We start from the raw sequence: 23,846 nt of genomic DNA, 5'->3' as shown, positions 1-23,846 counted from the left end.
GCGGGTCAGCTTGACCCGAATTGAACCCAAGAGAGTTTAGGCGTACTGGGAGAGTGGGGAAGACGAGCTCCCTTCCTAAAACCCCGCCAAATCCTTTCCCGCCATAGAGAAAAAGGAGGGAAAAAGCGCTTAATTTTGGGTTTTTTTATTTCTACAGAGTCGAAAAGGTTTCAGTTTTAGTTCTCTTTTTCGGCTTAGAAGGTGAAGGGAGGCTTTTTTTACTGTGAGTTGTCTCAGAAATGGATGGAAATTTTGATGAACAAAACAAGCTTCCAGAGCTCAAACTAGGTACCCCAATCACTCCTCTTTATTTTTCTTTAGAGAAAATGGTTTGATTCTTTTTGGGTGATTGATAATGAAATTTGTTTGTTTACCTTTGTTTTTGTTTGGGTAATTGTTAAAAGATGCAAAGCAGGCTCAAGGGTTTCTCTCATTCTTCAAAACCCTACCCAATGTAAGCCCTCTTTTCTGTATTTCTCTCATTTCTTTTCGGAATTTAAGGTAGAAATTTTGGGTTTTTTTTTTGGTAATGTTTATTGGATAATTATATAATGAAACAAAAAAAAAAAGAGGGAGGAAAGGGGGAATGCTACATTAAAAGAGTTTGTAAAATTGAAGTTGATTTTTACTTCTTTTTTTTTCAAATTATTTGGCCTCTTTCTTTACAGGATGCAAGGGCAGTTCGGTTTTTTGATCGCCGGGTTAGTTCAGGCTTTTGGAATCTATTGCTTGTTATTATCTTTATTGATTGTAAATTGTCATGCTGTCTTCACTTCAATTATGATTGTAACTTTTAAAGGCTCTCTTTTGTATAATGGGTGCTTGTTTTGCCCCCATTATTAAGAAATGCCAGTTGTGTTGTCTTTGAAATCAAACTTTCTATTTTTTTTTTGTTTATAGAAGGAAATAGAATGCAACTCCTAGAGATGTTTTATAAGAAATATGGTGTGCGTATAACTATTACTTTATATAAGTTTTTGTATCTTCTTTTGTATAATATATATTATCTGAAATTTGGAAAAAAGAAGATAACAATTTTGAGAGATGAACCCAGCAGGATTGATTGTTGGGAAATGTTTTTCAAAGTCATTTATGTTATGCTAAAGTAAGTTGCTATTTCCAATGCTCTATTCCTGAACATACTTGTTTCTTTGATTTTATATGTACATTTCCATTCTGCTCGTCTATTATTTTCAACTTTCATGTCAGTTAGAATGTGAAAATTTGCAATCGTTCCTGTGAAAATATGCGAGCGAACTAGACATTCAGGCATTCTTATATATGTATGGTTATGAAACTTTTATAAAATCATTCTGTTTGGAATGCTATATTTAAACTTTTTTCCTTTCTTGCACCATTTTCCCAAACAATCTTTTATTTAAACTTTTTTTCCTTTCTTTCACCATTTTCCCAAACAATCTTTTGGTAAATATACAGGATTATTATACTGCTCATGGTGAAAATGCAACCTTTATTGCAAAGACATATTACCGCACTACTACTGCTCTCCGGCAACTGGGTAGTGGCTCTGATGGCCTTTCAAGTGTAACTGTTAGTAAAAACATGTTTGAAACAATTGCTCGTGATCTTCTCCTGGAGAGAACAGACCACACTCTGGAGCTCTATGAAGGTAGTGGCTCCAATTGGAGGTTGGTGAAAAGTGGCAGTCCTGGGAATCTGGGCAGTTTTGAGGATGTTCTGTTTGCCAACAATGAGATGCAGGACACACCTGTTGTTGTTGCATTGCTTCCTAACTTCCGCGAAAATGGGTGCACTATTGGGTTCAGTTATGTTGATTTAACGAAGAGGGTACTTGGATTGGCTGAATTTCTTGATGATAGTCACTTTACAAATACGGAGTCAGCTTTGGTTGCTCTCGGTTGCAAGGAATGCCTTTTGCCCATAGAGAGTGGCAAATCCAGTGAATGTAGAACTCTCAATGATGCTTTGACCAGATGCGGTGTTATGGTAACTGAGAGAAAGAAAACTGAGTTTAAAGCAAGGGATCTGGTTCAGGATCTTGGCAGACTAATCAAAGGTTCCATTGAACCAGTTCGAGACTTGGTTTCTGGATTTGAATTTGCACCTGCTGCTTTAGGAGCCTTACTATCTTATGCAGAACTACTGGCAGATGAAGGCAATTATGGAAATTATAGCATCCGGAGATACAATCTTGGCAGCTACATGAGATTAGATTCTGCTGCTATGAGGGCATTGAATGTCCTAGAAAGCAGAACTGATGCAAACAAAAATTTTAGTTTGTTTGGTCTTATGAATAGAACCTGTACCGCTGGGATGGGTAAGCGGTTGCTTCATATGTGGCTAAAACAGCCTTTGTTAGATGTAAGTGAGATAAACTCAAGGCTAGATTTGGTACAAGCTTTTGTGGAGGATACTGAGCTTCGCCAAGCTTTGAGGCAGCATCTGAAAAGAATTTCAGATATTGAGCGACTTATGCGCAACATTGAAAAGACAAGAGCTGGTTTGCAGCATGTTGTAAAACTTTATCAGGTGCGTTAAAATCCTAATATTGTTGCTGATGTTCTCCATCAATCTTCATCCTTCTATGTTGTGTCTCTTCTCTCTTTCGTTAAAGAAACAGGAGCAAAATCACTAAGATCTTGCTGATATATGTTTCGTGAAATAATTTTTAGTGTTCTCCACACCTTATGATTTGGTAAAGGTTTATGACCTGTAACTTAACTTCTTATGTTCATTTGTGGCACTAATTTTAGAATTTTTTCATGCAGTACTTTAGAGGAGAACTTACATCATTTTCTTTGTTCTTACTTGTATGTGTGCAGAGTCATAAACTAGAGTTACACCAGTATGTAGGTGTATCTTTTTATCTTTTATTTGCAACTTCATCCATTTTAACCTTGTTTCATGTTTCTGGATGCAGTCAAGTATAAGAATTCCCTACATTAAAAGTGCCCTGGAAAAATATGATGGACAGTTTTCGTCCTTGATCAAGGAAAGATATTTGGATCCTTTTGAGCTCTTGACTGACGACGATCATTTGAACAAGTTCATTTCTCTTGTTGAAACCTCTGTCGACCTAGATCAACTTGAAAATGGGGAATACATGATTTCCCCTAGTTATGATGATGCACTAGCTGCACTAAAAAATGAGCAGGAGTCGCTCGAGCTCCAAATACGCAACTTACATAAACAAACTGCTTTTGATCTTGATCTGCCAGTAGACAAGGCATTGAAGTTAGATAAGGGCACACAGTTTGGACATGTTTTCAGAATTACAAAGAAAGAAGAGCCAAAAGTGAGAAAAAAGCTCTCCACCCAATTTATTGTTCTTGAAACTCGAAAGGATGGAGTTAAATTCACTAACACAAAGCTTAAAAAGTTGGGGGACCAGTACCAAAATGTACTTGAGGAGTATAAGAACTGTCAAAAAGAACTAGTCAACCGAGTGGTTCAAACTACAGCAACTTTTTCTGAGGTATTTGTGCTTTCTTGTACCTTGTTGCTTCTTTTGCCTGTTAGAACTTCTATCGAGATGTTTCACGCTGCAGGTGTTTGAGCCCTTAGCTGGGTTGCTCTCTGAATTGGATGTCTTGCTTAGTTTTGCTGATTTAGCTTCTAGTTGCCCTACCCCGTACACAAGGCCTGAAATTACTCCAGGGGTACATATTCGCTACTTTCTTGCATTGATATTTTATATTTTTTTGTTTAATAAGGTCCACTGCTTTACATTATGGTTATTTTCATGATATAACAGGATGTAGGAGATATTGTATTAGAAGGAAGTAGACATCCCTGTGTGGAGGCGCAAGACTGGGTGAATTTTATACCAAATGATTGTAGACTTGTGAGTATTCTTGTGATCCAGGACTAGAAACTTCTGGCTTCTTCAAATTGAAGTGACTCATTGCTCTTTGTTTTATATGATACAGGTAAGAGGAAGGAGCTGGTTCCAGATCATCACTGGGCCTAATATGGGTGGAAAATCAACATTCATCCGGCAGGTGCTAATTTAATGATACAGTTACATAGTTCTCATTCAAATTTATCTAATTCAATAACCAGTGACTTTCTGCTCCATTATGCCAGATGTCACCATTGGATCTGTTTATAAAAAAGTTTCATTGCATTGTATCTACTTTGGTTGAACAGGTTGGTGTCAACATTCTAATGGCACAAGTAGGTTCTTTTGTTCCTTGTCAAAAAGCTAGCATTTCTGTCCGAGACTGCATTTTTGCCCGTGTTGGTGCTGGTGACTGCCAAGTAAGTTACATGGCACATAATTTTAAAGTTTAAACGTTTTTGGATAAACTTGGCATAACCAACTGAGTCTGCTATGACTTTGCTTGGTAAATGCTTTCTTCATGTAAACCCTCTGCATTTTATACTCCTTGTTCCCTTCTTTAAGAATTATTATTTCATCCATTGTAAAGTTTTCCTGCTGAAACAGTTGCAAAGATTAGAAGTTTTAAGTGTTGAGAATAGCTCACTTTTGCTCATAGGCATGCACCCCTGCTCACATGCAACGTACACCTAATCTCTCAAGTTATTGATTGTTTCTAGTCATTCCAGCCAAGTCTTTGAGCATTGTGTATGCAAGTTGTAGTTGAGTTTGGACAATTATATATGTTTTCATTATCTGCTTTCTTTTAAATGTTCTCAAATGTTAATGCAATTATTTCAAAAAAGAAATTTTAATTCAAAAGGGTATTGTATCTTGATTACATATTGCAATCAATCAATAAGGCAAATTCATTTTCTCTGTCAGCAGAATATATTTGTTGAGACCCATGAGGAGAAGGATATAGGATGTGATTAAACAATATTTTTCTTCTTTTGTGTAGCTACGTGGAGTTTCTACCTTTATGCAAGAAATGCTTGAAACTGCATCAATATTGAAAGGAGCTACTGACAAGTCATTGATAATCATTGATGAGTTGGGGCGAGGAACATCAACCTATGATGGATTTGGTTAGTTTCCTTCTTGAACATTATTCTAACAATTTCTGCACCATCTGTCCATCTAGTATTCTTTCCTGTCTTTGACCCCAAATTTTACATGTAGAGATGACAATAAGATGGGGTAGCCTTCTTCTGCTTCACCTTCATGCTGAACTGTGTTATGTTGCCTTGTATGTTGGATAAATGAATGTAGTTATGGCTGAGGATTTAAGTTGGCCCATGCAACATTTTGATAGTAGACGTCTCAAAATATACTTGAAGAATGAGAAAGTCATTCTGTGTTAGTTATAAGAAATGCAGGTCTGAGTCCTTTAACCAGTAGAAACACATAAATAACTGCCATTCAAGCTCTTTTTCCAGTGGACCCCCACCCCGCCCTGATTTTGGTTTTTTTTTTTCCTGGCAACCCTCACGGTGATGTGAACTGGAACCTTGATTCCCACCATTGTCTATATGGCACCATGGTTGTGCTGCTGGACTGCAGAGGGTTTTCCATCAAATGATGACTTTAGCCAATTCATTCTTGCTCACACCAATGTTCACCTAAGCTTAGGAAGCATGCCTAATGTATTTAGTCTGATTGGACCACATTGAACTGGGTAATGCTTTTCTGGTCTTTCTTCAACTAAGACCTGGGTTCCCGTAAAATCTGTCAAACTTTTGCATGACTAAAGCGTGCATTTTGATGCAATCATCATTTTCCAAATAAAGTGTATCTGCATGCTTATATACGATTCTCGTTGTTAGCTGCAAAGATTCAATTAGTTACTTGAAAGTGGTACATTCACAATCGATATGGTTAAGGAGAAAAACAATTGTTTAGTTAGAATGTTGGATGAAGATGTAACTAAAGCGTTGTCCAAACAATATCTCCTGTGAATATGCCACTTCCTTAAAGTTTCCATTCTTTTTCCCCTTCGCTCATTTGACATGTGTGCGTGCATCACATGCATATCACAAGTTTCTGTATATTGTGTTGTCAGTTTTGGTTGCAGATTGTATATTATTGTCACCATGGTCATCTGTTTTTTGTGGCTTTATTCCTAATTCACAGGTTTAGCATGGGCCATATGTGAGCATATTGTTGAAGTGATCAAAGCACCTACTTTGTTCGCTACCCACTTCCATGAACTGACTGCATTAGCTCATGAAAATGCCAATGATGAGCCACAGGCAAAACAGATTGTTGGTGTGGCAAACTATCATGTTAGTGCTCACATTGACTCATCAAGTCGCAAATTGACAATGCTGTACAAGGTGGGTTAACATATTGATAGTTATGAGGCCTTCCATGGGACCATGAAACCCACCAGAAATGGTTGGGTAAATGTTGCTTCTTTTGATTCTGGTCAAGTCCTTTCCAGGGTCCTATACTTCCTGCCCGTAAATCTCTTGATGTTAGGCATGGCCAGAGTGCTGAGCAGGCTAATGCTTGTATTTAGGGCAAGAAGTTAATAATTAGCTTGGGGTCAATTTATCATTTTAGTAATGCAGGATTAGCCAAATTCATTATTTGGAGGCAAATAACATAATCATTTCTAAAATTAATCTACTAAAGCTTGTTCTATTATTGGTACCTTTTGTGGTATGTATTTTCATTTAGCAGAAGACAATCACTTATACTCCTATGCATGACCAGGTTGAGCCAGGTGCCTGTGATCAAAGTTTTGGTATTCATGTGGCAGAATTTGCGAACTTTCCTGAAAGTGTTATATCCCTTGCAAGAGAAAAGGCTGCTGAATTGGAAGATTTCTCGCCAACTTCAATCATTTCCAGTGATCCTAGACAAGAGGTTTGGCCATTACATATTTATTTATTTTGTTATAATACTTGTCACAAGGCTATAATCTGCCTTCAATCTGGTTCTGATCATGCAAACACTTCGTTTAGCTGATTTTCCTGCTTCAACTGTGGTCTAAGCTAGTTAGCTGCTTCAACTCCAGCTTCCCTTCTTTTATAATTCTCTTTTTTCTTTTGATCAATCAACTTCAGCTTTCTGGTATTGGATGCCTCCCTTTAATTAATTAATAGCATTGATAGTAGTTACATTACTAGAATTGTCAGGACTAATGTTATGCCACTTGAGTTGCTGAAACTGTTTCCATGATAATGCATGCACCCTCAAGTGCACCGTCCTTTCATTCCAAATGTGATGTGCATATACCGTCATACAAGAGTTGTCTGATGTTGAAGTGATCTTAGAAATGATATTCACCGCTGTTTGTATCACATGTTATAGCTCAAGAAGATAACAATTGACTTTAAATCATGCCAATATTTTGCTGATAGATACAATGTGTTGGCAAACTACAGGGTAATTAAGAAGAAAAGGAAATTATCATTTACCTAGGAGAGTAGGTGACCGTTGGCACTTTTCTCATTGCTTAAACACTTCAAATTAACAATCTAGAGTGCAAGTTGACAATTTACACAAAGTCCTGAATGATAACTTGTGTTTGAGCCATATATTTTTCACTCTCTGTAACATCACAGTTTTCCTGAGTTGTATAGCTGTCTTCTTTTAGTGTTTTGTAAAGTCTAGCATTCATTCTGGAAATAGTTTCCTCTCATCTGCTTTGCATATACTTTTGAGGAGGAACTTTGGTGCAAATGAATCCCATCTTTTATCTGGAAGACTGGTTGCTTGGAATATATTATTGGATTCTAATAATTATGATTTACAGGAGGGTTCTAAAAGGAAGCGAGAGTGTGATCCTATTGACATGTCTAGAGGTGCTGCAAAGGCTCACAAGTTCTTGAAGGACTTTGCCGATTTGCCATTGGAGTCTATGGACCTGAAGCAGGCTCTGCAACAAGTAAACAAGCTAAAGGGTGACTTAGAAAAGGATGCAGTGAACTGTTACTGGCTCCGGCAATTCCTTTAGTTACCCCCAAATCAAGGTACCCTCTTCGCCTGCATAACCGCGGGTGAAGGTAATGTTTCTAGTGGTTTATTGTGAAATGGCTTCGTGTCGAGCACTCCTTTCCCATTTTTGTACAAACAGAAACTTTAACACTGTCACTGGAAGCAGCAGCAGCAGCCCTGCTGTCTTCTTTTTGGGGTGGCATATCTGACCTTAGCCTGATTACCGGGCTTTCTGTTATTTATCTCTCTTCCCTTCTTTTTTTGCAGAGGTGATGGGGTGCCTCTTGATGTAAATAGTACTTTTCTTACCTAGGTTTAAATTGAGGAATTAAGAGATGTGGAATCCCTGGCTTGCATTGAATTTTAATGGATCATATATTCCCTTCTCTTTGGCTTCCCTTTGAACTAAGATTTGTATCAAAAAACCAAACGTGGTGCTTAATTATAAGCATCAATTTTGCATTCTCGATCCACTCGATGTTAATTGAAATATGAGGAAAAAAATCACTAGTGACGTAAGAAAAAAATTAAAATCGCGATATGTATAAATGAAATATGTTCTTGTTGTATTTATCTTTTTTAATTAATAAAAGTTTAAATCTCATTAATTATATGAAATTTGTAAAGAGGTATTTAAAAAAAAAAAAGGGACCTTTTGAATGACTTTGATCAAGTCTTACCCGATCTAACTACCAAATAGTCGGGTTTGGATCAATTTTTGACCGAACAGGGTTCAAGTTCAACAACGTTGTGTTGGACCAAAGTCAATGGGCTGTCTGATCAGATTTTGTGCGTGGTGCTGGTGCGTAGAAGATAGAACCAACCCGGTCCGGTCCGGACATGCTGTCCACCCGTCATAAATTCCTTTTATAAGAAGACTCTCAAAACATAACTTTTTTAAAGTAAACCTAACATGTCTCAGATTCTCAGGTGTGGGGCCTTGCATTTATTCCTTAGTTTGCCAATGGGAAAGGGAATTTTTTTTTTGTCTTTAATTAAAACTGATATAATGTATTTTAATAATTAATTTATTAATTGATATATAATTTTTAAAAAATATATATATTTAAATCTCTTTTTTCTCAAGTCTAAAAAAACTAATTAATAAAATTTAATTAATTTAATTAAAGAGATCGATTAAATTGATTCAATTTAACAAAAAAGGTTCAATGTATTTAACTTTTTAGATTTCTTTTTATTATTTTTTATCTAAAAACAACTTTTAGTAGTAATGGAAAAATTGGTTAAAATTGCTTAATTAATAAAATATAATTAATGAAATCGGTAAAGTTGGTTCAATTTACTTAGAAAAGTTCAGCCTATTTCATTTTTCTAAATTTCTTCTTATTATTTTTAAATAAAATTAAAATTAATAAATTCATCCATTAATCTATTTCTCAACATCCCAATCTTCTGTGTACATTTCATTAAAAAAAAATCTCCAAATGCACTGATATTTTTTAATATATTTGGATATGGGCAATTGTTTTTCTTCTTTATTATTTTTGTCCATTAGCCAATACTTAATATCTTCTTGGAAGCTTATGAAGCCAAAATGAAAAAAAAAAAAATCAGAACACATAATTCCTCCACATATAATATATAATGTTTAGAAATGATTCCATTTTAATCTTTTACAATTTATTTTTAAGTATTTATTTAATTAAATATATTAGCTATACATTTTATTATTAATTTTTTAATTATATCTAAAAAAAATCCAGTATATAACTATCAACGATATTTTATGTACAAATTAAAATATAATCCTCTCGATTGATTTTTTTTTCCGAACTTAGTAGTATTTTTTTCCATATTGAAAATATACAAATTCATTGCATATTGATATGCATACCCATTAAAACAATTATTAAGAAATAATAATATAAGAAGAAACTCTGGAGAGGAATGGAGAAAATGCCAAAATGATGAAAATAACATGAAAATATCTTACGTCAAATGATAACTACAAACTGAAATTAATGATCATGATATTTTTGTTAAACAGGACAAGTACAGCTGTTGCAATGATTCAGAAGATTATAAATCCAATCAGATAATATGTTGATAATAATTAATAGTGGGTCCCAATGGCTTTTGATCACCAATCCTTGATTGCCAAATGGAGTGATTATGTTTTTTTGGTGGGAAAAATTACTTATCATAATATTTTTAATTAAAAAATATTGAAAGTTTTAAGTATTTAATTACATTAATTTTGCATTCTTTTCTCTTTTTATTTTTTAATTTTTTAATGTAAATTCTAATAAATTCATATATTTATTTAATAAGAGATGCAACTAAAAGTATGTTTAGTACTTGTTTTTAAATAGTATATCAAACAATTTTATAAATATATTATTTTATCAAATAGCCCCTAAGTTGTCTTAAATGCCCTATTTTACATCCAAAAATAAAATATTATTTTCTTCAAATTTATATTTATTATATATTTTACACATTATAAATAACCTAAAACTCATCATTTTAAATTTTTTATTGAATATATATTATTTTATATAAGATAAAGTTATGATTCCCTCATTGACCAAAACAAAGATTATGTTTTATTAATTTTTTTACTATTTATAATCTATTTTTTCTTAATTATACATATTATTTATGTTTTATCTATATAAATAAAATATATTTTTTGTGCAAAAAAAATAATTGGTGTAAAATGTTTATTGAAAAAAAAAAGAAAAACTATTTCACCATAAAAGGAAGGAAAAATGTAAAGTAATTGCATACCACCCGATAAAATCCCTCTGTCGGGCTTTGGATTTTACGACACCCGACACGAACCAAACTCCCCTGACAAACCTGTTATTGTTAACTGTAAATAACCAGTCACATCACGCCACGTGGTCGAGGAAAAGACAGCTGCTGCAACCCCATTGCACCTTCCTAAAACACCCGCTTGACTAGGCTTGTCAGCGGATGGGTTTTTGTTTTGTATTCAGAAATTGCGATTCAGAAATTGCAACTATAATAACCGAAACAACAAGGACACGTCGCTTTTCCAACGTGTCGTTTTCATGGGGTATTTTCGTAAATACGTGTCGTTTGTGCGCGTGTAAATTAATCTTATTAATTTAATTAAGAAAGGATTGATCAACGGTGATTAAGACATTTTAGCTTTTGATAACCAGGCTTCCGAATCTATTTTTGGAGAGGTTCGTGAAAGTAGTACTACTTGTCCTTTCTTTTGGGCCGTCCTTTGACTGTTTTGCTAATTTTTTAAAATTATATGGAAATCCAGTTTAACGAAAAAATAAAAATAAAAATATAATTTTATTTTTATATTATATTTAATTAAATTTTTATATTTTTATTTTAAATCAAATAAAATTATAAAATTAATAATTGACATATTATTATTAATCATAATATATTTTATTATTTAATGTCATGTGATGTTAATATGATATTAATATATCATAATAGATGATAATATAACATAATCATATAATTACGTTACATTTTTATTTCCTGTAATAACATCATGTAACATAAAAATGATTAATAATATTTTGACTAATGTCCATTAATCAAAGTTAGTTATGTGAATCTATTTGATTCAAAATAAAAATATAAAAATTTAATTAAATATAATAAAATAATTTATTTAAAAATTTTAATATTTAAAAATTATTTAAAATATTACATCTTCTTTTAAAATAAAATAAAAATTTGTTACAATAATTTAATTATGACCTAAGGATAATTATCTCTTTTAAGAAAAATACTGATCTAAGATATGATTGTCCTCTTTTCTTTTAAAATTTTTCAAATTTTATAAAATATTAAAGTACGATCTTTTTAGGAATACGATTTTGATGTTATCTGTCTTTATACCTAATTTTTAATTGTAATTTGCAAAGCATATAAATTATCCACGAATATTTGATAATGCTTGTCAGTATGAATTGATTGAGACATGTTGGACCGCACATTCTTTATTAATTAATCATTATTTTAAATAAATTTACTCAAAATTAATCTTGTACTTTTAACATAGCAATTAAAAACAAAATAGGTGACATTCTTAAGAAGAAAAAGGTTAGTACAGGACAAAAGAAAGGCAGTAGATCAGCGGAAACACAAAATATACATTAAAAAATAAAATATTTAATTATTAACGTTTTTCTTTAGTATTAAATAGAACTTTGTTACGAACAAGGTTGGTCGCTAATAAAATAATACACAAAAAAGATATTTTATTTTCATAATAATTAAAGCATTTTATATAATATTATGAGTTTCAAATCTGATAAACCAAAAGAAAATTGTTCATTTTATTTTTGTTAATACAGTTTGGTAATTCAGAGTAAATTTCACTGATACTTTTTATAATTTCAAATTTTTTTACAAAACACTTTATGATTTTTTTTTAATTAATATTTTATGAATAATTATTATTCTCGAGGGAGTTAAGTTGTTAATTTTATTTAATAAAGTTGTCAAAATATTCTCGATTTAAAACTAATGTATTTGTACATGTTTTAGGGTATTTTGGTAATTAAAAAATTAACAGTGATTTTGATGCGTTGCTTCGGCGTGAAAGCGAAGAAGAAAGGAAGAGAACAGAGGGATTTGAGAGTAAATGCGTTTTGTTTTTTATTCATTAATTGGAAAAAAAAGAAAAAAAAAGAGAAAAATCCAAACGGAAGAGAGAGAGAGAGAGAGAGAGAGAGAGAGAGAGGAAAGGGGAGGTAGTGAATGGGTTATTGGCGCCCACTGAAATCTCCGAAGAGAAAATCTTTTCCTTTTCCCTTGCAACTAAAGATTCCAATTAGTTAAAACCCAAAGAGAATCTACAGGAAGAAAAGGAGGAGGAGGACGGGGAGGGGAAGGGAAGACTGTTTTAGTGAAAATTTAGGGCTGCGCTTTCTTCTGTGTATGAGTTAATCCGAGTTTGTTGTTTTGGAAATTTGAAGAAGAAGAAGAAGAAGAAGATGAGTTGGAGGAGAGTGTTGAAGTCGGTGCAGGCTTTGGTAGCGCATAGCCTTCTTTTCTGTTTCACGCTTTTGCTTCTGCTTAAGCTTGATCATGTCGTTTCTTACTCTTGGTGGTCGGTTTATTTCTCTCTCTCTCTCTCTCACTCATATGTAAATTTGTTTTATTTGTTTTTGCATGTTTGGGTTTCAATTTGATTTTTCTTGAATTCGCTGCTGAAATAGAACGTTTTTCTTTTCAAAATTAAAGGTTGTATTTAATTTTTTTTTTTTTGGGTTCTGTTTGGATTAATGGAAGTTTTGGTGATTATTTAGGAAGCGCTTGCTGTTGCTGAGGATAAAGCTTTATTTTTTTTAAAATTTTAATATTATTGAGGAGAGAATATGTTTTTGCTTGCAAAGTTTATTCCTTGTACAAGTTCAGTAGAAAGGGAAAATATTGTCACCGGATATGATTTTTTGGTGACTAAAAATTGATGGATTTGTACTATAGTTTTGATAAATGAATGTTTTTGCAAACAATATTATTTTTGAAGAATATGAAGTTTTCTTTTACAATATGTATTTGGGTGCATTGGATTGATATTGTTATGTTATTAGAGCTGAAATTAATGGCAAACCTTTGACATAAAGCAAAGGAGCAAAGGAATTGAAGGTTCATGTTGAAAACCAAAGCAATAAAACTTGGAAACAAATGCTAGAAAATTTAACTTAGAACAGTTTTGGGATCGTTTTTCAGTGGAGTTGCTGGACACAGTTACGGCTCATTTTCAAAGGAAACTTACAGTTGCCTGAAGCTCATTTTATCTATCACTAGTACTTTAGCGGAAAGGGACTTGTACTGTGGTTGTTCTTTGACACTTTGAGAAAAGGAAAAGCCTGTGGACCACGAAGATGGAGGAAGTCCGGATTTCCTCCACACACTAAATGTTTTTGTGTGAGAATGAAGAATGAGTGAAGTAGGTCTTTTGGAAATAAAAAAGTGGTGAAAACATACTACGGGACAAGACTGAGAAGTGAAATTGCATATTATTGGAAAATAGGAATATTGTTATAAACTTTCTTGGTGACATTCAGCTGTGCGATGTAATAAGTTAGATAGCATGAAAACATTTCCAGTTTTTACACCAGCTGGTCTTTGAGTACTTATTGGATAGCACAACCAGATATTTTATCATAGTATCAATGAAGAAAATGGCTGACATGCACCTGCTTGCATTTTTTGTTGGACCCATTAGCTTCTAAATAGCAGTATTTTAAATAGAAAAATCCTCACTCTTCAGGTGTGACAGGAGGGCTTTTCTTTATTCCTAAAATATGGTTTGAAGTTCATGTTAGGATCTTGTTGAAATCTGAAAGTTAAATGACTAATTTATTTCATATGGCCCGGTTTTGAATGTCAGTTGCTCAAACTGCTTCCAAAATCAGAAAGGAGAGTGAAGTTTACGAATTCTGGAATGTCAAACAACTAATCATCCAAGCAAAGGAGAAAAGCAGCTGTTCTTCCTCTCATGTTTTCTATGTAGAGAAATAGATTATAAGAAATTCAGTATTGTATCCATTCCATCCAAATTCAATCATGTAAACTTCATAAGTTGTTTATTCAAGCTTTTTAATTTTAGCTGTTGAAAACTGATTTGACATTCAGTACTATCGGGTTTTCTTCCAACTTATTAACATATTTGGGAATTTCATGGCTCAAGAGGGTACCTTTGTTGTGATTGGACAATAGAGAAAGAAATCTAGGGATATGGGGGTGCCAGGGATATGATGTGGGTGATGGCGAGATGGATTAGTGAGTTTTTGCTCTGATGGAGTGGATATCAGATACAAGGAGGGTTCAGTTGTGGGAGCTAGTTTGACTTGACCACAACTGTGCATGTAGATGATGAGGACTTGGAGGCTGGGGGTGTTGGAGATGCTAGGTGATTTTTTTCCATTCAAAGAAGAGCTTGAAGAAGTGAGATTCTTGCTGTTTGACTATAAAGCTGTAGGTTTTATGTGGTATTGGCTTTTATTGCTGTTGAAAGAGTAATATAATCACAGGGTGGCCACCTCCTCAAATAAAATCTGAAATGCTGAGGGTTGTCATATTCTGCTAAAAATCTTGTCTCTTCAGCAGAATGTTTTAAGTGTCTCAATGACTCTTTTTTTTCTTTAATCCTTCTTTTATTTCCACTTTTTAATGTTTTGGATCTATTCTGCATTACCTTTTTGCTCTTGAAGAGCAAAGAGCTAAAATTTTCGTGAGGAAAATAGATCCATTTTGTTCAAGTTGTGTTTTTTATTTTGAAGGGAGGGAAACATAAGTTGTTTGAATATGTAGATTGATTTGCTGTTGTTTTGATTTAAATGCTGAGAAATCTTAGGCATATGGTTTTTTGTCTTTTTGTGTCGTCTTCATTATTGATTTTAGGTTTTAGTTGCTTTATGTAATGGCTTTGGATTGCAGGATAATATTTTTTCCACTTTGGATGTTTCATGGAGTTGCTGCGCGTGGAAGATTTTCATTACCTGCTCCTTCAGTCCCCCATAATCGTCAGGTATGTCAGTCCGTTACTATGACCTTCATGTTACTTGAATAAAACTTTGACTAACCATAAATTCTCTATTGGGTTCTTCTGAATGTGAAAGTTTCAAATTCGTAATCAAGTTTTATGATCATAACTATTGGTTTTTTTCTTTTTTGCTTGGATAGTGGGCACCATGTCATGCCATTGTTGCGACACCACTACTTATAGCATTTGAGCTGCTTCTTTGTATATATCTTGAGAGTGTAAATGGTATGGAGCCAACACTTTCTTTTCTGTTTTTCATGTTACTGGGGTTTGAATGTTTATCATCTATCTTAGTAAGGTTAATTTATTTCTATGATCAATATGTCAAATTTTGAATACTGTAGTCATAGGTGAGGTAAACTTTAAATTATTGCAGTGTTTCCATTCTTCTTTGATGGGTTTTGCTCACCAACATCATTGATTCTTTTGTTACAGTTCACGGTTTTCCTGCTGTAAACTTGAAGATTGTCTTTCTTCCATTGTTGGCGTTTGAAATAATTATTTTAATTGACAATTTCAGGTACTTTAATTTAAAAGATTTATTGAACTTTTCATCCATAGTCTGTTAAAATCATGCACTAGTCCCATCATCAGAGAGATCTCAATTCTGGTCATGCCTTTACTCACTTAACTGAAGATTATTGCTCGTTAACTCTTTCTCATGCGTTTTCTCATCGTTATTATGGAACTATATGAGGCTCTGATAAATTGATGTAGGGAATCAGTTGACCTCAGCATCTTTGTATGCTAATTCCAAGTGTTCTCTATTTCTGAACTTGTAGCAGATTGGTACCAATCTGTGATTTTGGAATGTGGTCTGTCCTCATCAAGGGTTGATTTGGGCATTTAGGATTTAACCAATATGTGGCTTCACTCACTTATTGAGGAACAATGTTTAATGGCATTCTCAGTGTTTTTAGACTTGTTTATATCAAAACTCGATTGTATGTTAAGAAGGGAAGACTTGGGTTCCAAGTCTTTATTGTATAACTCTTTGGTTTTATTCAGGGACCGATGACAAGTGTTAAAGGCTGAGAAGAATAGCAGTATCATCTCACACGACATAGGCAGATATCTGCATTCGTCTTTACCTTATTATGTATAAAAATCATGGCACTAAGTGGCTGTTAAAATGCTGTGTCATGTGCCCCTCCTCTTTATTGCATTAGTTCAATTAGTAAGTAGCTTAGGCAAAAAGCCTTGGGCATACAAGATGGCGACTTTTACTATAAACTTTTCAAAGTAAAGAAAATGAACTATTGCATGAGCTCAATTAGTCAGTAGCTTCGAAAGGCAAAAAGCCTTAGGCAAGATGGAGACTTCTAATGTAAACTTTTTGAAGAAAATAAACTATGTATAAAAGTATATAGATTCATGTTAAAGAATAAGAATTTGCTTCATTCATAACATCTGACAGACTTTATCTTGTTAGTCAGCCTGGGAGTATGATAGCCAAGCTAGAAACTAGCTAGTAATAGCAATGAATGGTTGATAATTTTCCTGAGAGTTGTATAAGAAAGAAGATTAACTATTTGACTGTTTATTTTAGGCATCTCAGCTTTCATCATTCTTTGTCATTACCTGGTTTTACTTTTAACTAGGGACAAAAAAGTTAGTGTAATACGATCATTAGGGGATGAAGCCAGCTGAACTGAGTTGTGGCAATCCCTGCTAGACTGAGAGCATTATATTTTAGAAAAAAAATTAAAAGCTAGACAACCATGAGTTTCTGGTGGCTTCATGACTTCTGTTTTGAACGAACAATAGCTAAGTACTTCATATTTTATGGAAATTATCATCTTTTCGCCTTTTTGGTAACAAGGGGGTGCAAATGGAGCAGGTAATGTTTTAGGTATGTGCTGTGGAAATATTTTGGTTGATATTAGATTTGCTATTGTCTCCTTCTCTTTGTTATGCTTCTTAGCATAGAGCTGCATACTAGAATTTGGATTAGGATAATTACTGTCAGTATTAAATATTAAAATTTTAAGCACATCTTTTCTTCCCCTGTTTTCTGGTAATTCAGTTTTCTCAGAACCTAATTATCCATTATGCTTTCATCGTAGTGATTGATGTCATTTTCTTCCTCAGAATGTGCAGGGCTCTGATGCCAGGAGATGATGAAAGCATTAGTGATGAAGCAATATGGGAGACACTACCTGTAAGTTTTATTGACCTTAGCAAATTTGGCAATCCAGTTACATATTAATTACTCTAAGATAATGCAGATTTAAAATATGAAGATTCTATTCAAATATTTGAGCTTGTGGGTTTTACCCTTAAGAACTTTCTATTTACTCATAGCATTCAGATCTGAGCTTTTTCATGGACGAAAATGGATCAAATAGCACTGTTATTCTACTTCATTATTTTTTAGTTATTTTCTCCTTGTTTTTATTAATATATCATGCAGACAACCAATAAAAACTATAAAAGGCTATGATGTGGAATGCTAAAATGGTTGTAAATGAATTGAGTGTATGAATTTTGTATAAGATTAGATGTAGCCCTTTAGTGCTTTGTATTGTTTTTATTCTTCACGTCTCCAAGAAACCAAGAGTTAGAATAAGCATATGATTGTTGATGTGTGGCAACTATTTTGCGTTTAGGTGTCACGGTAAACATGTTGAGCATTATTGAGAAACTTGGTTTTTGATAAAATATATTCTGTTATTTGGGATGTAAGCCTGTCAAGTAATATAAAATTGACTATAATAAGCTCCCTATTGATGATTTGTAGCACTTCTGGGTTGCAATTTCTATGGTCTTCTTTGTTGCTGCTACAGTCTTCACTATTCTGAAGTTATGTGGTAATTTCTTAACTCCCGTTAACGTTACTACCATTATGAGGAGTAGCACACAAACTGAGGCATATTATTCTTGTCTACATAAGCTTTATGTTCTAGTTTCTTGATCCTGTTATCTATATCATTCCAGTGAAACATATCACTCTTGTATAGGCATAGTGACAAATTACGAAGTACCATTTTCTGATACTTTAAGGTATATGGATTGGTAAAGCATGTGGCTAACGAATGCTACTTGATAAATTGGAGTGAACTGTGTAGTTTGTAACTTTATATAATAGAGAACAAAAATAACAGCATTTTAGTCCTGGAGATTTCAGAAGCTTGAATGTCCTTACTCTTCATAGGTTGGACAGTGTATTCTTGCTTGAGACCAAATGAAGTTCTCAGTGCTGTAAGGCAATCTGTTACATGAGATCATTTTTCTGTTTTGCAGATCCAGAAGCTGTTAATCTTGATATTTTCATGTAAAGCTTGTATGTGGTGTTTTCACAGGAGTCATTTAGTCCGTTATTATTATTATAATCTTTTGAAGGTTTTGATGTCTCTGTCACTAGGGTTAGTGTGCTTAGTGATTCCTTAGCATTTAAACTTATTGTATTTGTTTATTGGTGCATAAGCAAATGAATAATCACGTGGTGCAATGATAAAGGTCTTTGGTTGGGAGTATTAACTGTAATAGGTCAAGTATTTAGAGTGGCATCTTTGTCAAATCACCATCCCTAAATATCCTATTAAGGCAGTGTTGGCACGGGGTAGTTGGCTCTGTATGATATCAATAAAATGATAAAGCACACTATCCATAAAGAACGGTGTTCTTCCTTGTGGACTGATCCTTGATTTGCAATTATTATTTTTATTGTGACGTTTCTCTAGCCAGAACTGCTGCCTTTCTTTAATTTTCAAAAAAGCTATGAAGTTCTGGCCTTCATGAGAGAGTGAAAGAATGAAGAAGGGTGTGGGGGAGGTAGGAAGGTCCTAAGGGGAAAATAGAAATAGTAAGTATTTTGCTTTAAATTATGTGCAAAGAGATTCATATAGTGCATCCTGTTTTCTTGGGCAATCTGCATATTTTAGTATGTTTGTGGTTGGTTTATTTCAGATTTATGTGGTAAAATCTACTTTTGTACATCTTATCTCTCTTATCACACACATGCATGAGCTTATGTGCATGCTGCTTTGTGCTTGCACTTGTGTCCACGCACACAGAAAATCTGGAAAGTTAGGTACTGGAATTGTGTTCCAGAATCTGCATCATTTCTTAAGCACCATAATTTGATTAATCTAAGTACATAGGTGTTTTGATTCCCTTTTTTTCCACTAATATTTTGTTAATGACCATTAAAAATTAGTTACTAGACTTGGTAGTTTGCAGCACTTTTTGAGGCCATAAATTGATTGATCTAACTTTTTTTTTTTTGGGTTAAAATTTCTTCTCAGTGATTACTGTTTGAGCTATTCCTCTACGAATATTGCAGGTGATGTAGGTGCTCTTGGCTGGTGGGACTTGTTTATAAATTTTGGGTACAGCTTCGCTACTTTTAATATCATTGATTTGTTTTTTGAGTATTATTTAGCAGGGGTTCCTGGAAATAGCACCATGATAGTCTGCTTGAGCTTGGGTGACTAGAAAAGGGTGGTGAATGCTATCTCATTTTTTCATGCAGTATTGCTGAGAGCTTTGCTTTTCTTGTCTGTACAAAGTGGTCTAATCCAGTAATTCATAGAAACTCTCCTGCAAGAGAAGCTGGTCCATCTACCACAACATTCAGATATCTTGACTGGAACGGTGGATTAGTAGTTACTCCAGAGGAAGATCAGCAGCAGGATACAATCTGTGGTCTGCAAGACATCGGTGGTCACATTATGAAAATTCCAATAATTGGTTTTCAAGTCCTCCTCTGCATGCGTTTAGAGGTATGTGCATTATTGGTGGTATTGGCTATGGTTGGGATATATTTATCGACAAATCTATGGTTGTTACCAATTTCAGGGAACACCTGCTGGTGCTAGACATATACCACTTCCAATTTTGTTCTCTCCTCTTTTCCTATTGCATGGTGCTGGTGTTCTATTTTCTGCATCAAGGTTAATAGAGAAAATTGTACTTTTACTACGGAGTGGGGCTGGCACAGGATTATACTTCAGATTTTCATCAAGAGCGCATGATTGCTTGGGATTCTTGCACCATGGCTCTAGGTACTGACTATTTGGTTTCCAAATTGGCAGACAGTTTTATTGGGCTAGATTGTGCAGTTCATGGATTGCCACAGCTAATTCTGTCTGTGTAAAATCAGGTTATTGGGTTGGTGGTCAATTGATGAAGGAAGTAGAGAGGAACAGGCCCGACTTTACCATGATGGGGCTTCTGGGTTAGTATAGTTTTAGTTTCTTTCCATCTTTTACAGATAATAAAAAGTTTGATTATATTGATATTAATTTCTTTAATGCTGAAAAGATACTAAAAATATTGTAAAAAATAAAAATGGAGCACAGAAAATGTAAGAGTTTTGGTGTTTAAAAAAGGAAAGAGGATAAAACTTTTGAGTTATCTCTATAAAGAAAGATGGACAGCTGAAATTTGATAGATGTAGAGTAACTGCTTAGGTGAATAGTTACCATATAACTTATCAATATTTTTTTTTACTCCATACGAGTTAGAATGTCATTACTCAAGATTTTCAAAGCCAGGATTGCAAGGTAATGCATGTCTATTTGTAAATGGACTTTATTTTGGTTAAGACTTTTATCAACTGATATCCAAACTATTTATGCTCCCTTAAAGTGGTTATCCATTTATCAAACCATTTTAACGTGGTCAAATAGGTGCTGGTATGGGTGGTACTTAGGAGTATATTTGAGTTTGGTTTTGATAAAGTTGAATAAGATTGAAGTGTTCAGCTCAGATTTAGAAATTTAAAACCATCTCAGACACATATTAGACTAGATTGAATTTTCCCAGCTATTGTAATTAGGTTATGGGTTTTTGAAAGGCCTTTAACTTTGTGATGACTTTATTTTTGCCTATGGGGTTTAAAAATGCATTTTTGAATCTTATTAAAGATGGAGAATGCATTTAAGTTAGTAATAACTTCAATTCTCTTTGATTGGAGTACTTTGGGTTTTTATTAACAAAAGTCAAAATCAAATAAAATCGAATAGAACCGATACTAGGTATAATTATTTGTGTTTCAAGCTTTTAAAATGGTTAAAGAATTTTTATCTGATTACGTATCTGGACTTAAGAAGCAATTTTAAATCTTAACAAAATAGAATAAGCATTTAAATTGGTGATATTTTCAATTCAGTTGTTGAACAAATTCGTGTTTCAATAGCAATGTCTGAAGTTGATTCAAAGTCTCTGGTCTTTTTGACATTGCCGAACCCAATTGAATAAAAACCAAACCAAATGCATCACATGCATGGTTTGATTTGACTTTTTTTTTTTTTTGGGGGGGGGGGGGGGGGGGGGGGGGGGGGGGGGGGGGGGGGGGGGGGGGGGGGGGGGGGGGGGGGGGGGTGAGGGGGAGACTCTATATGAGTGAATTTTGCACCTTTATTGAGGACTGAAAGATGACAAAGGAACCGCATAGGTACATTTGGGTTTTATTTGATTTTGTTATTTTTTTGGGTGGTGGTGGAAGTTGTAAAACAAGGTTAAGATTTAAAGAAACGAAAAGCTCAAGAAAAAAGCGTAAGAGAATGGTGCTGATCGCGTAAATTCATGGCATGGCAAAATTCATATTAGTGGCTTTCAATGATGTTAATGTTTTATCCCACTTTTAACTAATCATAGAGTCTGATTACTCCTTTGGCATTCTCACTACCTTTTTCTCTAACCTCTTTCATTTTACTGCTCCATGCAGGTATAATACCTTCTCTGGTTATCCACCTGAGATAGTTAAGAAAATGCCTAAAAAGGATTTAGCTGAGGAGGTGATTATAGTTCGCATACAACTCCTTTTTGTTTTTAACTGGGTTACTGCATCTCTGTGCTTGTACTTTGTACTATATTTCATGACATGTTTCTCTTCTCTTTCATGTGATGTTAGAGTGATACTTTTGAAATTGTTTTAGTGTGATATACCAGAATGTCCATCAATGTTAGAGATTCTGCTTCTGCTGGTGCATATTTTAATATAGTTTATTTCATCTCAGGTATGGAGGCTTCAGGCAGCTCTTGGTGAGCAAACAGAAATAACAAAATTTAGCCAGCAGGAGTATGAAAGACTTCAAAATGTAATAATTCAACTTTACCTTTGTGGCTTTGTACTGTGAAATAGTTAATTCAGTAAGTTCTGTGTTTTCAGTGGCTATTTTTAGTCATATTTCATCATAGAGATGTCCATTGGTATTTGAAAGTACTAATGCTTGAAATCTCCTTGTTCTTCCAGGCTTGTTTCACTGTCTCTTTCTATATATATATATGTTAACGATGCCAGCGATTTTTCTGTCATTTGTTTATAAGAACACGCTATAATATTTCTTAACTTCGCTTGGTTAGGTTGGTAATGTTAGGGAGTTTCTAGCATTGTCAATATTGTGGATGATGATGCCTGTGTTAATTGTCAAATCCTGCATTGTAAGCCTAATGAAACCGGACTGAGATATGTTCTTTTCTGCACTGCTGATTTGTGCATGTTCTTGATGTGTTGTACAGGAGAAAGTCTTATGTAGGGTTTGCTTTGAGAGAGAAATTAGTGTGGTTTTGCTCCCCTGTAGGCATCGTATTCTTTGCAGGTATAATATGGTCATTCCTTTGATGCCATTGCGTTTTCAGAATGTATCCAAATGGAGTTTAATCCTTTTTGCACCTTAATGTTTACATTTTCTTTAATCGTCTGATGTTGTGCTTATCGGTACCTTTGCATTGCAGTACCTGCTGCGAGAAGTGTAGGAAATGCCCAATCTGTCGTGTCTGCATTGAGGAACGTTTACCTGTATATGATGTTTAACTTCTAACTTGGCAACTTTGCTGTATAAATGGGAGTGTGCGGTGAAGATCAAATAACTTTAGACAGGTCAGATGTTTTTATAAAGTTTTCACAGTGGAGGGTGTTGCCTGTTTGAAATGACATAAGCTAGTATAGAAATATAGGAATGCACATGCTATAATTACAACAAGATTTTCCCCCTTATTCTTTTAACTTTAGAAAATGTAAATATAATTTCATCATAGAAATGATCTTGTGACATGGGCTTGTAAGATTTTGCTTGCTTGTTAGCTGGCATTGATAGTACAGAATGACATGTTTCAATCCTTTTTTTCTTTTATTTTAAAACTGTGGTGTTAGTTCTACTCCCTGGTATGTTCATTTTATTCCTTTTGTTGGTTCTTGTGCAAGTGACTTTTTGCATGCAGTTAAACAATGGGTTAGAAAATTTGTTTTATTGGGCTTTTTTACTAAATAAGCACCATTAAAAATACAAATATTTTAAGAAAAGTTTAACATAAAATTTAAAATATTTAATATTCAAGAAAATTTAAAATACAAATTTAAAGGAAAAAAACCCAAGCATACCATCTCATTAAATAAACAAAATATTGTTATGATGATTGAAAAATATTGTTCACAATAATCCTTAACAACTTACAACGTGAAAATATCACTTAATAGCTTCCTTGCTTAATGAATGTAATTAGAAAACAATTTAACTATTTATTAACCATTCTGTTATGCGATTGTGTATTTATAATTAGTTTCTTCCTAAAGAA

The 23,846-nt window shown here is 33.8% G+C and overlaps 2 protein-coding genes across 3 annotated transcripts; both read left to right on the top strand.

The window, feature by feature from the left end:
• Positions 1-90: 90 nt before the first annotated feature.
• Positions 91-8,222, top strand: MSH2 (MUTS homolog 2). The gene is made up of 13 exons (XM_021436815.2): positions 91-288; positions 405-454; positions 669-701; positions 1,438-2,511; positions 2,903-3,457; positions 3,531-3,641; positions 3,737-3,826; positions 3,912-3,983; positions 4,132-4,242; positions 4,824-4,950; positions 5,996-6,198; positions 6,581-6,733; positions 7,626-8,222. The coding sequence occupies exons 1-13, from the start codon at positions 240-242 to the stop codon at positions 7,824-7,826; spliced, it is 2,829 nt and encodes a 942-aa protein (XP_021292490.1). The 5' UTR covers positions 91-239; the 3' UTR covers positions 7,827-8,222.
• A 4,135-nt stretch (positions 8,223-12,357) lies between these two features.
• LOC110422475 (Transmembrane Fragile-X-F-associated protein) lies at positions 12,358-23,429 on the top strand. Of its 2 annotated transcripts, XM_021436411.2 has the most exons (15): positions 12,358-12,881; positions 14,169-14,725; positions 15,218-15,308; positions 15,464-15,548; positions 15,759-15,843; positions 17,415-17,484; positions 18,064-18,133; positions 19,609-19,654; positions 19,798-20,047; positions 20,124-20,329; positions 20,428-20,502; positions 21,997-22,066; positions 22,289-22,369; positions 22,791-22,870; positions 23,007-23,429. In XM_021436411.2, exons 3-15 carry the CDS (start codon positions 15,240-15,242, stop codon positions 23,083-23,085), a joined length of 1,266 nt encoding a protein of 421 aa, XP_021292086.1. In that variant the 5' UTR covers positions 12,358-12,881; positions 14,169-14,725; positions 15,218-15,239; the 3' UTR covers positions 23,086-23,429. The 2 variants fall into 2 exon arrangements, with proteins under 2 accessions (XP_021292086.1, XP_021292085.1); XM_021436410.2 differs by lacking the exon at positions 14,169-14,725 and having other exon boundaries at positions 12,364-12,881.
• The last annotated feature ends 417 nt before the right edge of the window (positions 23,430-23,846 follow it).

Source organism: Theobroma umbraticum, unplaced genomic scaffold (assembly GCF_002168275.2).
Source record: "Theobroma umbraticum cultivar Fairchild unplaced genomic scaffold, ASM216827v3 scaffold_146.0, whole genome shotgun sequence".
NCBI classification, from domain to species: Eukaryota; Viridiplantae; Streptophyta; class Magnoliopsida; order Malvales; family Malvaceae; genus Theobroma; species Theobroma umbraticum.
This window is presented reverse-complemented; position numbering and strand designations above follow the sequence as displayed.